Source organism: Mus pahari, chromosome 21 (genome assembly GCF_900095145.1).
Source record: "Mus pahari chromosome 21, PAHARI_EIJ_v1.1, whole genome shotgun sequence".
Lineage (NCBI taxonomy): Eukaryota > Metazoa > Chordata > Mammalia > Rodentia > Muridae > Mus > Mus pahari.
The window spans coordinates 9924469-9936825 of NC_034610.1; the positions used below are offsets into that span (position 1 = coordinate 9924469).

General features: G+C 48.8%; 1 protein-coding gene across 2 annotated transcripts in view; it reads left to right on the forward strand.

Annotated features, from left to right (window-relative positions):
- Window positions 1–12357, forward strand: part of Smoc2 (SPARC related modular calcium binding 2) — a 128479-nt gene that overhangs the window by 54378 nt on the left and 61744 nt on the right. For both annotated transcript variants that reach the window (XM_021221046.1, XM_029533163.1), the window contains exons 3-5: window positions 859–965; window positions 1959–2058; window positions 11204–11251. In XM_021221046.1, coding sequence (XP_021076705.1) covers window positions 859–965; window positions 1959–2058; window positions 11204–11251 — 255 coding nt within the window. The remainder of the gene's footprint in view (window positions 1–858; window positions 966–1958; window positions 2059–11203; window positions 11252–12357) is intronic.

The window sequence follows — 12357 nt, forward strand, 5'->3', positions numbered from 1 at the left end:
CCTCCCTCTCCCTCTCCCTCTCCCTCTCCCTCTCCCTCTCCCTCGCCACATGTGCACACATGTGGAGGTCAGAGGACAACTTGCACAACAGGTGTTTTTCCTCCCACCAGGCGGGGTCCTGGGGAGTGAGCTTAGGCCACTAAGTTTGCTGGCCCGTGCTTTTGCCCACTGAAGTATCTCACTGGCCCTACATGGACTTTGTATATGTGTGTCGGGGACTGAGCACAGGGCCTGATGCAGAGAGGCAGCCTTTTGCCTCTGAGCTCCTTGCCCAGTCTGCTTGGTTGTTTTTGAACTTGACAGTGTTCACCAGTCATGCTTTGTGTCACTAAATAAATCACAGAGGCAGCATCCTTTTTGACTTGAGCTGTGGGATGTTTAGCTACTTATCACCATGCTTCCCTGACAGTTTAGTACAGTCTGTGAGATCCTAGAGACCAAGATGCAGAGGAAAGAGGCGAGTCTTGACTCCACTAGGTGTTGGCTACGGTGGGATATCAGGCCCCAGTGCCTGCCTCTGATTTGAGTTGAGCTGTGTGTTCCGGCTTCCCATCTGCATCTAGGTGCATCCTGGGGCCCTGGCACAGCCTGCTTCTTGTTTTTAGGAAGCCAGACTTTCCCCCATTTCCCACAGACACCTTCAGATACGATTCCCAGCCTCCATTTCCTGTCTCTAAAGTGTGGGGAATGAGCCATACTCTTCTCAGCTCTCACGGGAACAGAGGGAGGCACCTGCTATGTTGGGCAGCCTCTCTCAGCCCAGTGGTCTACCCCTCAACAGCTTGTACTTGTCTCTTAGAATGTCATCTATTGTCTTCCCGCCCTGCCTGTAACTGCTCTACTGTGGTCTGCCTGCAGATGTGTCCAGGTGTGTGGCTGAGAGGAAGTACACCCAGGAGCAGGCCCGGAAGGAGTTCCAGCAAGTGTTCATTCCAGAATGCAATGATGATGGCACCTACAGCCAGGTGACTTATGCTGTTTTGAGAGTCTAAGCCTGGGCCATTGGGGTTGAGGTGCCAGGGCTAGGGACAAAAGGGAAGGAGCCAGAGCCATTGATTGGGAAGCAGTCATCTCATTTCGGAGACACCGGCCTCAGAAGCCTCACAGTATTATATATCCAGATCCCAGCTGGCTCAGGTGTCTATACCACAGCTATGGCGCATGCATCCTTGTGCTCCATGAATAGGGTGTGAGGCAGTTCTCTCAGCAAAGCTCATTAACCCTGGCCAACTGGCCGAGCTGTGGTTCTGATTGTAGCTTAGCTCATTCATGAGCCCCATGACTCAGCCACTGAGTCCACAGTAGGATGCTGCCACATCAAGTCACGGCTTGCCTATGGTCATGCTGCTGGCTGGCCAAACTCCGACTGAAATAGCTTGGTTCTAATTTGATTCGGTCAGTGCTGCTATGGAGAGCTGCCTGCAGCATACCACCAGTGGAGTAGGTTCTCAGGGAGCAGCAGAAACCTTCTGCTATCAGTACCTGTGATCTCATGTGAAGTGTGGGGCTATGTGTCTCAGCATAGTCATGTGACGTTTGGGAGAAGGGATAGCACGGGGAAGGAGCTACACTCACGGATGTCCCCTACTGTGGTCAGCTGAAAGTTCGACAAAGGGATCTGGGGGAACCGAGAAGGTGATGTAGAAATGCATCGTCACTGCTGGACACCTATCTCTTCCCCCCACTCCGAGTCAGCCATGGGCTCACGGAGAGGTGTTAGGGACTGGCTTTCCCCTGTGTGAAGGGAGGGTTTTAGGTACTTGCAGCAGGGCCTGGCCCTCACTGTTGTGCGGGAAAGTATACTGGTTCATTTTTCTCCATACATCTGTTGTGAAGCTTAGCATGCAGCTCCCACTGGATGTCCAAATGCAGCACCTGAAAGTCTCAGCCATCCTCTGGCATGCCTCTGTAGGAGAAGTTGTCTGTGGTTAGCTCACTTTCCTGTCCTTTCTCTGCAGGTCCAGTGTCACAGCTACACAGGATACTGTTGGTGTGTTACACCAAATGGAAGACCCATCAGTGGCACCGCTGTGGCCCACAAGACACCCAGGTGCCCCGGTAGGTCTGACTAATGCTGGCTCTAGGCAAATGACTTCCTGTTTCTCTTGGTCATCTTACTCAGATTCCCTCACAAATCAAAAGGACATTTAGAGAGGGGGGAGGGCAGGATGAGCTCACTGGACCACCACTCCACATAGACCTGGAGGAAAAAGAGAAACACAGACTTTTGTCTACATGGAGAGGCAGGGGACAGCTCACCATAGGGACACACTGGGCTTGAATCATTTGAAAATATAACCACAGAGGCTCGAGTCACCAGCTTGAATGACCCATTGTTTTTCTTGGCCAAAAAAAGCAAAAGGTCCTGCTTTTATATATATATGGGTTTTCAAAGAGAAAGTGGGTCTTTGCTCACAGTTGAGTTTCCAGACGTTTATGTGTGACATTTTATTACTCAGACAGGAGCTTGATGTACTGAAAGTAACAAGACTGGCGGCCTCACAGTCTATAAAATGGTCCCTTTTCCACTAATATTTTACCAAAAAAGGATCTAGATGATTCAGATCATTTTTATGTGAAAATGGTCTCCTGCCCGGGGCCTGACTAACTTGCCGTCTGCTGAAGGAGTCTGTCTGATGAAGCTGAATGTTCTTGTCATCCAAGTCTTTGGGTTGTAACATGGAAATAGGCAAACCGATCGGGGCTAGGGACGTAAGACATACATTTCTCCAAGTTTGTCACTTGAGGGTTGAAATGTTAGTGTCTGGGGTTACCCGTCGGACGTATTTTCTATTTAAGGGTCAGGCACTGCCTGCAGAGATTCCATGTCTTATTGTGACCCAGGCAGAGGAACTGGGCACGGGATCATTGGCTGTGGCCTCCTCAGAACTTTGCGACAAACCCTGTATTTCAGAGACTGTTCATCTCTGAAACTGGCATGTTCTATATTATATGTTATGAGGAGTGGAAATACATTTGTTTTATTTCAAAACTGTTTTACCACTGAAACCTACAATGTGCTATTTTTTCCCATGAGCGGATGTTTACACTGAATAGTTCTTGTACAGAGCTGTGGAGGGAAAGACAGAGCTGAGCTGCTCTCCTGGGAGAAAGCAGAGGGCAGGGCGACAGGATTCCATGCTTTCTGAAATGTAGGGGAGGGCTGTGGGGGAATTGGGCATCCTACTCTCACCCCACAGAGACAAAACTGACAATGTAGCCTTACATAATACAGTGGACATCTTCCTGCGTTGTGACACAGCCTGATGGAGAAGTGGGGTAGTGGGCTTCCCTTTACGCTGGGCTTGCTTTGACAGCAGGTTAGAGTGGCCCTGGTATTGTCTGAAAATCCCAGGGAACTTATGCTTTGGATACGCCCATGTGATCAGCGACCAGGTGATGTTCAGCACAAGTGGTGTACAGCACAGGTGATACATATTGTCCTACAGATATAAATTATCTGTTAAACTAGGGTAAATTTTCAGAATTCACAATGTATCTTCTGCCTTCAAATTCATACCAAATTCACCATATAGATATACTGTATAAACTGGAATTCAGAAATTAGGTTAGAAATGAGCAGAAGACAGCAAATTTCTGTCAGAATGTGTGTGTGTGTGTGTGTGTGTGTGTATGTGTGTATATATGTGTGTATGTATATGTATGTATATATGTACATGTCTAAATGTGGATGTATGTGTATATGTGGATAAATGTATATGAATTATATATGTGTACATGGTGTATATGTGCATGTATGTGTATATATATGTATGTACATGTTTACACAAGGGTGTATGTATGTATATGTGAAGTATATGTAAGTAAGTATGTGCCTGTGTATACATGGTATGTATGTGCATGTATATACATGATATATATGTGTACATGGTATATATGTATAATATGTATACATGTATATATGCCAATATGTGTATGTGTGCACATGTGTGTGTATGAATTTGTGTATGTGCTTATTAGAACCATGTGTAAACATGCTCTGTAGCATCTAAGTGGGGATAGAGGCTGGTGTCCCTTCTAGGTCTGTATCCAGTGACATAGTGCAGAACCCCTCCCCAAGTCCTTAGTTGCACCAGGAAGACCTAGGTGAGGCATGAAAAGTCATGTCACAGTTGTATGCTGAAGCCATGGATGCAGAATACCTCAGTTCCAAAGTGGTCAAAGCAGGAACATTTTCTAGAGGAGGGTGTCTTTGTGTCTTCATGCCAGGGCATCACACTGGGACTCTCAGAGCATGGGCCTGGAGACAGAGACCCAGAGGTGACTGTGTGGCAAGGGAGAGGACAGAACAATAGACCACCCACGGCAGTGTGTAAGCTGGTCACTCAGGGCCCAGCACTTTTCCTTCTGGGAATAGACCCTGGAGGAACATGGCTGTGTGGTGCAGACGTGTGGCCGGCCTACAGCAACACTGGCTGTAAAAGCCAAACCCTGGGACTGTCTGTAGGATAACACAACACAGAGTGCTAGCCTCACGGTAGGATAAACATCAGTGCAGACAGTTACACACTCCCTGTCTCTCTTACTGGTGCCACAGAGCTGACAGCTGTGTGAGTCAGAAGAGGCAGGGAAGCACATTACAGGGCAGGGAATTTACAGCTCTGAGGAGACAAAGCCAGCCCCCCCCCCCTGGCCTGGAGGTGGCCTGGAGTGACCACAGAGGGATGGAGCTGATGATGGACAGACAATAAAAGGGATTTGTCAGATTGCCTTACATCCTGCGACCAGGAGAGCCGGGCAGCAGCTGTCTCCAGAACTCAGTAGTTGATCAGTCCCTGAGGCTGGAGACCCTGATCCAACAACCCCCTCACAGGTATTCAGTGGCTGATGTCTTTGTCTCTGCCAGATCCAGTTGATTAACATCCCACTGGGCTTGAACATCTTTGTTTACATTCTGAATCCTGACCCACAATTGCCCTGAGGGATCAGGATGGAAAGGCCCTAATTCCTTTTTTACAAAAAGCCAGTCTCCTTCACGGGTTTCCATCATGCCAATCTCCACTGTCAGCCACTGCTTGAACTAACAAGTAATTAACCTCAGATAATAAACCAGTGACCTCCTTATCCTTCTGATTCCCTGTGGTGACATAGGTGTGAGGGGCAGAGGGCTCAGGCAGAAGAGACAGTGTAGAGGTGTCAAGCCCCTTTAACCTTTATCTCCTCTTTCTGTCTTACTCCTCAATGGGCATACCTGAGCCACCAGCATCTTCTGACCACAGGGCAGTGCTTGACCAGTTCTTGCATTATTCCTGTCTGGATTTGTTTTGCAAGAAGCCTCACTCACTGTTCACTGTCACTGCTGCTACTAACAGGCACTGGCCACCAGCGAGTGGAGCCTGGCAGACACTGGTATAGCCTGGAGCCTGGGCCAGCAATGGCCAAGTACCACAGACACATACAGAATACCGTCTGCTTTCACAGAGGGGTGGTTCTCATAAATAAGAGCAGGTCTGGCAGGTATAGGAGAGGGTCTCATTTCTGAGTGCTATTGACTCACTCTGACGCCTTCTGGATTATGTCTATGCAGTGATCAGGTATAGAAAGGGAGACAGCCTGAAGGAAGACTCCCACGGTGGTGGTGGTGGTGGTGGTGGTGGGGACAGCTTCAAGAAGAGTGGTGACTGGAAGCTAGAGACAAAGGTGGTTTAGAGGGACTGAGCTGTTCCCTGGTGGCTTCCTGACTCCCCTCCTGAGAGTGGATGACCTTTGCTTGGAGACTTGGGAGCTGCATGGAGCCCTGCGTGCTTAGAGCTTTTGGTCTGCAGCGGATGCTTGCCTGTCCTCTCTGGCACCAGAAATGTGCTAGAAAAAAGGCAAAGAGTCTGTTCTGTTTCCCTCGTGGCCCATGCTGGTGAAGGACATAGCTCTCCAGAGGGTCCTTTGTAATCTTCAGGGATTTAATTTGCATTCTCTCTCTCCCCCCCCCTCCTTTCTCCCTCCTGCCTCTCTCCTGTCCTCTCTTTCTTCCCTGTTGCCAAAGACTGACGTGGCCGGGCATAGATGCAGATGTTAAAAACAAAGAAACTTCCCTCCAAGGAGGGTGTCCGCAGCAGGCTAATTTTGTTAATTTGGAAATAATTTCAGGTTTTAATCCCTCCACCCTAATCGCTAACTGAGCGCTCATTCCTAGTCAGGTTTAAGAGCTGTAGTCTGACCCTTCATTCAAGGGCTTAAAAAACATCTATCATTTTTAATTTATGCATATATGTGTGTGCCTGCGTGTTTATGTGCAAGTATTTGAGGATGGCAGCAGAGGACAGAGGGTGTCAGATCCCTTGGAAATGGAGTTATAAGAAGTCATGAGCCTCCTGGTGTGGATGTTGGGCACTGAACTCACGTCTTCTACAAGAGCAGAGAGTGCTCTTCGCCTCCCAGCCATTTCCCCCAGTGAAAAGACTCAGCATCGTGGTATCCTGAGGGTCTTCACTGGGACTAGTCAGAGCCAGAGGTTGGCCTTTGAAGTAGGCTTCAGATTTCAATTCTCAGGAGAGGGATGGAAACACTGTGGTTTGTATGTGGTAACACCTCAGTGCTTGGCTCCCATACCAAGGACCGGCTCTGGAGCTGACGGCAGGTGGATGCTTCAGGATAGGGTCCAACAAGACGGAGCAACACCAGTGGTGCCCGCCCCTGTCCATTTACTGACAAGGTTTTAAATATTCCATCTTGCAACTTGTAGTTTTGTGGCCATTCTGATAAGGCTATGCAGGATGATGGTCTCTTCTGGAATCTCCTCATGCCCGTCTCTGCTGCTTGGTCCAGAGAATTCTACTTCAGGGTGTGGAAGATCCAGGGGTAAACTACAAATGGCCTTGGATTAAACAGGTGACCTTTCAGCAGGTTGACAAAGAAGTAAGATAGTCCTTGACCTTAGCTAACACAGTCCCTGTAAAATTGAATTTTATAGAATGTTTGCGAACATCCCTTTGCCAAGCGTAGTTCATCTTGGGTTCCCCCTTATGCCTTCTAATAAACTTTCTGACAAACCTTACAAGACCTTTTATATGTAGGCGGTCCTCATTTATGTCGCTCGTGGAGAGATCAATACCTAGATAACTCCGGAGATAGGCTACAAGCCTTACACAAATACCATCTCTTGATTACCTGCATGGTCCTCACTCCAGAAGCATGAGACAAGGGATTCGGAGGATAGCCTGTACTCCTGGACCAGCCCCTAACCCCTGTGTGCAGTGTGGGTAGATAGCCATACATACATACATACACCTACCCCAGAGTGTCACTCCTCTCTGTTAAATCCTACCATGACTGTGCAGAGGGTGAGAGTCACAGGATCCTGTTTCCTCTCTGCAGACTAAGAGGAAGAGCAAAAGGGGAAAGCTTTGCAGCAGCTCTTACTTGGCCTTGAGGGAGACAGGGCGGACTTTAGAAGTGGAGCTGGCTCAACGTGCATGAGAGGAGACTCCCTTAGTCAATTTGAGGGGATCCACAGCTGGGAAGGGGGCAGGGCAGGTCCTGGTCATGGAAGACAGCAGATAGGCAATGGCTTGTGCCCTGGTTCCTCGGCAGCCCCAGGGGTAAGGAGGTGGCATGAGGGATATCCCCCCCCCCCCAGATACTTTAAGGAGCAGTTCTTGGACATTAGGCTTAGGCATCTGTGTAGGCTCCACTCCAGGCAATGGTCTTATGGGTCGGTGGACTGGCAGATTTGTAGACTGAACTTCCAGAGTCCAGAGAAGGACTGTGCATATAGTCCTCATACCAACTGCTCCAGCAGCAGACTACTCCCCTTTCTCCTCTAGTCACCTGCTGGCTGCAGATAATGGACTGAATCTGCTACTCAGTAGACAGTTAGCCCTCCAGGCCTCAGTTTCCTCATCTGTGTCCTGGGTATAATAGTAGGGCTAAGTCTTGAGCTGCTGTTAGCATCAAAAGACTTAAGGCGTGTGAAGCTCTCAGGACAGGGAAGGATGCGGGGTGAGGAATACGCAGGCGCTTGCTTCCCATACAGACATGCTGTGGGTGCCTATGCGCGTCCACCGAGTCCACCTCCCTGCGTTAGCCGGGCTTCCTGGTGCTATGTTACTTGGCTGTTTATCCTGCAGAACATGGCGGCAGGTCGAATGATTGTACAATGGAACAAACAAGTTGGGGAAAGCCGATGGCCGAGGACATGGTGGTGTGGCCATGGAACCTCTACTCTAACGAGTTGGCAGCTCCTTCCTTCACTGTCTACGTGTAGAGCACACAGGGAGATGTCACTTTAAGGGGACAGTCAACATTGCTGCTGCTGGCTGGCTTCTACATGAGGTCACCACACTGCCCATTTGCTGGTTTGTGGTTGCGGCCATTCTTGAGGCAGTCTCACTCTGTAGTGTAGGCCAGCTTCAAATTTGAAAGTCCCCTGTGCCTCAGCCAAGTACTGGGGTTACAGGCGTCACACGCTCTGCCCATTTTGTAGGCGAGAAAATAGGTTTAGAGGGGATAAATCCAGACATCAGCCGGGTCGCAGAGCTGACATGCACTGAGAGCCACACCCTCTCCTCTTCTAACATGCCGTGTCTTTCAATACCGGCTTAATCTTTCACATCACGCTCACGACCTCTTGCTAGAGAATGAGAGAGCAGAAGCCATTGGCAGCTGCTAAGTGACAAAGGAAAATGTTTGTCCTAACACAGAGAGCACAGTCTGGTTTTTTTCTTTTCTTTCCCCAACCTCCCTGCCCTCTCTAATGCCTCTCCCAAGAAAAGGCGTACGATCTGTGGAGTTGGTGATTTCTAGGGTGATTCTTGCTGTGTTAACTGTGCTCTGAGGGAGACACTGGCTCTTTTAGGTGAGTGAGTGCCACCTGTCTGAGCAGATGCCATCATAGAAGATGCTGCTTCCATAGTATCCATACCACACACTTCACCTCTTACTTGGGAAAAGAGCTAGCGTGTCCTTAGGGCACTGCCCTCTGTGAGGCTGTGGGTAGCCCTTTGTTCTTGCCACATGGCTGGATCTGTATTTTAACCAACTACCTGGGCTGCAAGCTCAAGAGTCCAGTACTTCTCTGTAATACATGCCCCTCCCCACCCCCCACAACTGCCCTTACAGTTGCTAAACATGACATCCTACTTAAAAGGCTCCTTTTACAAGACAGAGGCTCACTGATAGAGGACATTTCGCGTGCTCTTCTGGTGCTGGGCCAGGGAGTGGCACATCATGGGCAGCCCACTGTGGATAGTAATGGCAAGCAAGCTCTGTGAGAAATCCCAGCTGCCCTGTCGGTCCTGGATTCCCTTGGTTCACCCACGGTCTTGGCTGTCAATCTGTGCTCAGTTCCCTTCCCAGTCTTTGATGACAGGACCTTGCAGGGGGGCTGGGGCAGAAAGCCATGAATCCTTTGATCCTGGACAGAATCCAGATCTCACCAAGTCAGACTTGTTATGTCACAATGTTTGGATGGCATAGCGCATGATCAGGGACACTTGGTTCTATAGTGAAGCTCTTTTCTACACATGACGATCAAGATGGAACTATTTCTGGCTAACCATAAATGCTGAGGGGCCTGATGAACTCAGTGCTGGGTGTTCCCAGAGAACCTGGGGTGCCCTGGGGAGAGTTCTGGCTTCTCAGAGAGAGCAACCCACCCCCTACTCCCCAGGGGAGAGAGTGGTGGTAGTAAGCTGTCAAGTCTTTTCCTGATCTTGTCTCTAATAAGCTTTCTGCTCAGCAGCTTGCTCTGTTTCCTTCTCAGATTACGAAAGATTATCTTAATTCAGTCCCGAGAATCTCTCTCAAGGGAGTAGTTTAATCATGTAGAATATTTATATTTCATTCACAAATTAAAACCCCGCCACACACAAATGCTCAGAGATACTACCAAAATCCTGTCATTTGGAGTCAAAAGAGGGAACTCTTTGATTCATATAGCTGCATGTGGTGAGCGGAGGATGTGTTAACAAGGGAGCCATGTAAGAAGCTGGCCCCCAAAGATGGGGCAGGCCAGGAAGGAATGGGAGGCACAGAGGGGCCAGTTCTGATTCTTACGAAGGTAAACCCAGACCCCAGAGGTCCCAGAATTCCCAGGCAGGAGAAAAATTTAGACAGGAATAGGAAGGTACCTGCCTTAGATGGCACCTGTATGGCTGCACGCTGATGACCCAGGAAGTCCAGTTACCCTTCTGGCCTCCTGGGTTGTGGGCCAAGGTTAGGCAGTAGCTCCAAAGAAGCAGAAAGAGCTGTAAGGTTGGTTCAGAGCAGCCTTCTGCATCCAGGAGTCCCCGAATTACTTGATTTTGTGTCTCCCAACACGTTACTACTCTTTTTTCGAGAAATGCCAGCAATTGAAGTGACGTCGTAAAGCCATCTCTGCCTTTAATGGAAGTGTTGGTATCTTTCCAGTTTCATGCTCACAGCCGAAAACAACTGTAGCAAATTGTAAGTTGGGGCATCTTCCCTGAGGGGCACTGCGTTCGTTAGTCTCAGCTCTGAGAAGAGTGTCCCAACCCCCCCGTACACTGAGCAGGTGGAGATGTGGGAGAAGTTGATATCCAATGCTTTGGAAGCAAAAGAACACTACCTCGGGGATGTGTGGGAACTGTGTCTGCATGCTCAACACCAACACCTTTCTCCATGAAGCACCCGCGGACAGTGTGGTGAGCGCATGGCCCTCACACAGAGGGAGAGGAGCTCAGCAGAAGCACAGGCACCCAGGGCCACGTCTATGGAGAACAAGCACCTGGGACGTCCTCAGCCTGTGTCCTTCACCGTCCTGAGAATGACACATTCCTTAGATCTGCCAGTGGTCTCTGTCCCTCTTCCAATGACAAGTCTGCAGTTTTCCTTTCTTTCCATAATCAGACTCAAGCTGAAACCAAGGATTTGGTTTCCTTTGGCTTCATACTCTGTCTGATCTGTACTTTGTGACTGCAACACTCACTGGGTCCCTGTGCGTTGACAAGGATGCAGGATGCTTTTCTGGTACATAGGTTGCCATATGTTGGGGTACAGGTCTTCCACACTTAACTGCAGAGCCTAAGGAATGGGGACTCCCCTGTACTCTCAGTGCCACTACTTTGGTTACAGTTCCTCCAGTGGTGTCAGGTGACATGTGCAATTTAAGTAGAACATGAGAATGTACTTTGAACTTATTAAAATAGAAGGGCAGAGCTGCTTTCCTTAATTGAAGAAAACCATTTGGTAGAGCATTGTAATTCCGTTCTTTATTTTCCTCTCTTAGGTTCAATAAATGAGAAGTTGCCCCAGCGGGAAGGAGCAGGGAAAGCAGGTAACTATCTTGAAATGAATTTGCATGATGGTATCTAAGTTTGATCCAATTGCACCTTGAAATGACTCTCAAGTTAATGCTGAGGTAGGTTGCCCGGATCTTCCAGCAGCATGGCTCCAGTCCTGCCTTCTGCTAGCCACCTGCGGTCCAGGCAATACACTCAGGGGTATTGGCTACAGTAGCGTGTGTGGGGATCCCTGAGAGGGGCTCAGGACCACTGTGGGGATGTTGTGTTCAACTGTAGGTGTGCAGGATAGCACTGTAGTGTATGAAGAGAACTGCAATGTAGCAGCTAATGTGGATGTGGTAGATTCAGCTGTAGGTAGGAGAGCCTTGCTCAACTATGATGTGTCAGGTAACACTACAGGTATATGGGGACAACTTAGGAGGTGTCAGGGACCACTGTGGGGGGGTGGCAGGTTCAGATACTACTGTGGGTCTATGAGAATTGCTGTGGATCTGTCAGGATGGGTTGTCAGTGTCCTACATTCAACTCTGGGTGTGTCAGGCAATCCTGTGGGTATCTCAGGGTCCCTGTAGGTGTCTTTTATACATGTGTTGAGTGACTCGGACAACATCAAGACAGGCACTTGACCAGAGAGTAGAGGTTTAGTATTTTGGCCTCTCACACATTCTGAGCCATAGAAATGACTGTTATGTGTTAATGTGAAGAGGCAAAAGCTTTCTCTACAGCACATGTTCTTCTGAGCAACAGGCAGAAGTCTCTTCTTTCTTTGGGGGCCACTTGATGACTAAGTTCATCTTCTCCTGGGCTGTAACCTGCCTACTGAGACACCTTGGGTAGATCTGTCCGTTTGTCCCTTGACCGTCCTCAGTTTCCCCTGAAGCCCCTGTAACACACATTCTGCTTTAGTCTTTGGAGCCAGGAGAGACTTTCAACATGCATCTTTTTTTTTTTTTTTTTTTTTAACATAACCATAGACATGTTTTCTCCTATGGGTTATAGTATAATAAACCTGTCAAAGAGAAGTGGGGTGAGGACAATAGAGCCGAGCTTCCTCAGCCCCGTTCCAGGGGCTCAAATTGAAAGTCTCTTGACCAGGAACTGAACTTCCTGCCCTGGAATAAAGATCTTTGTATGTTAA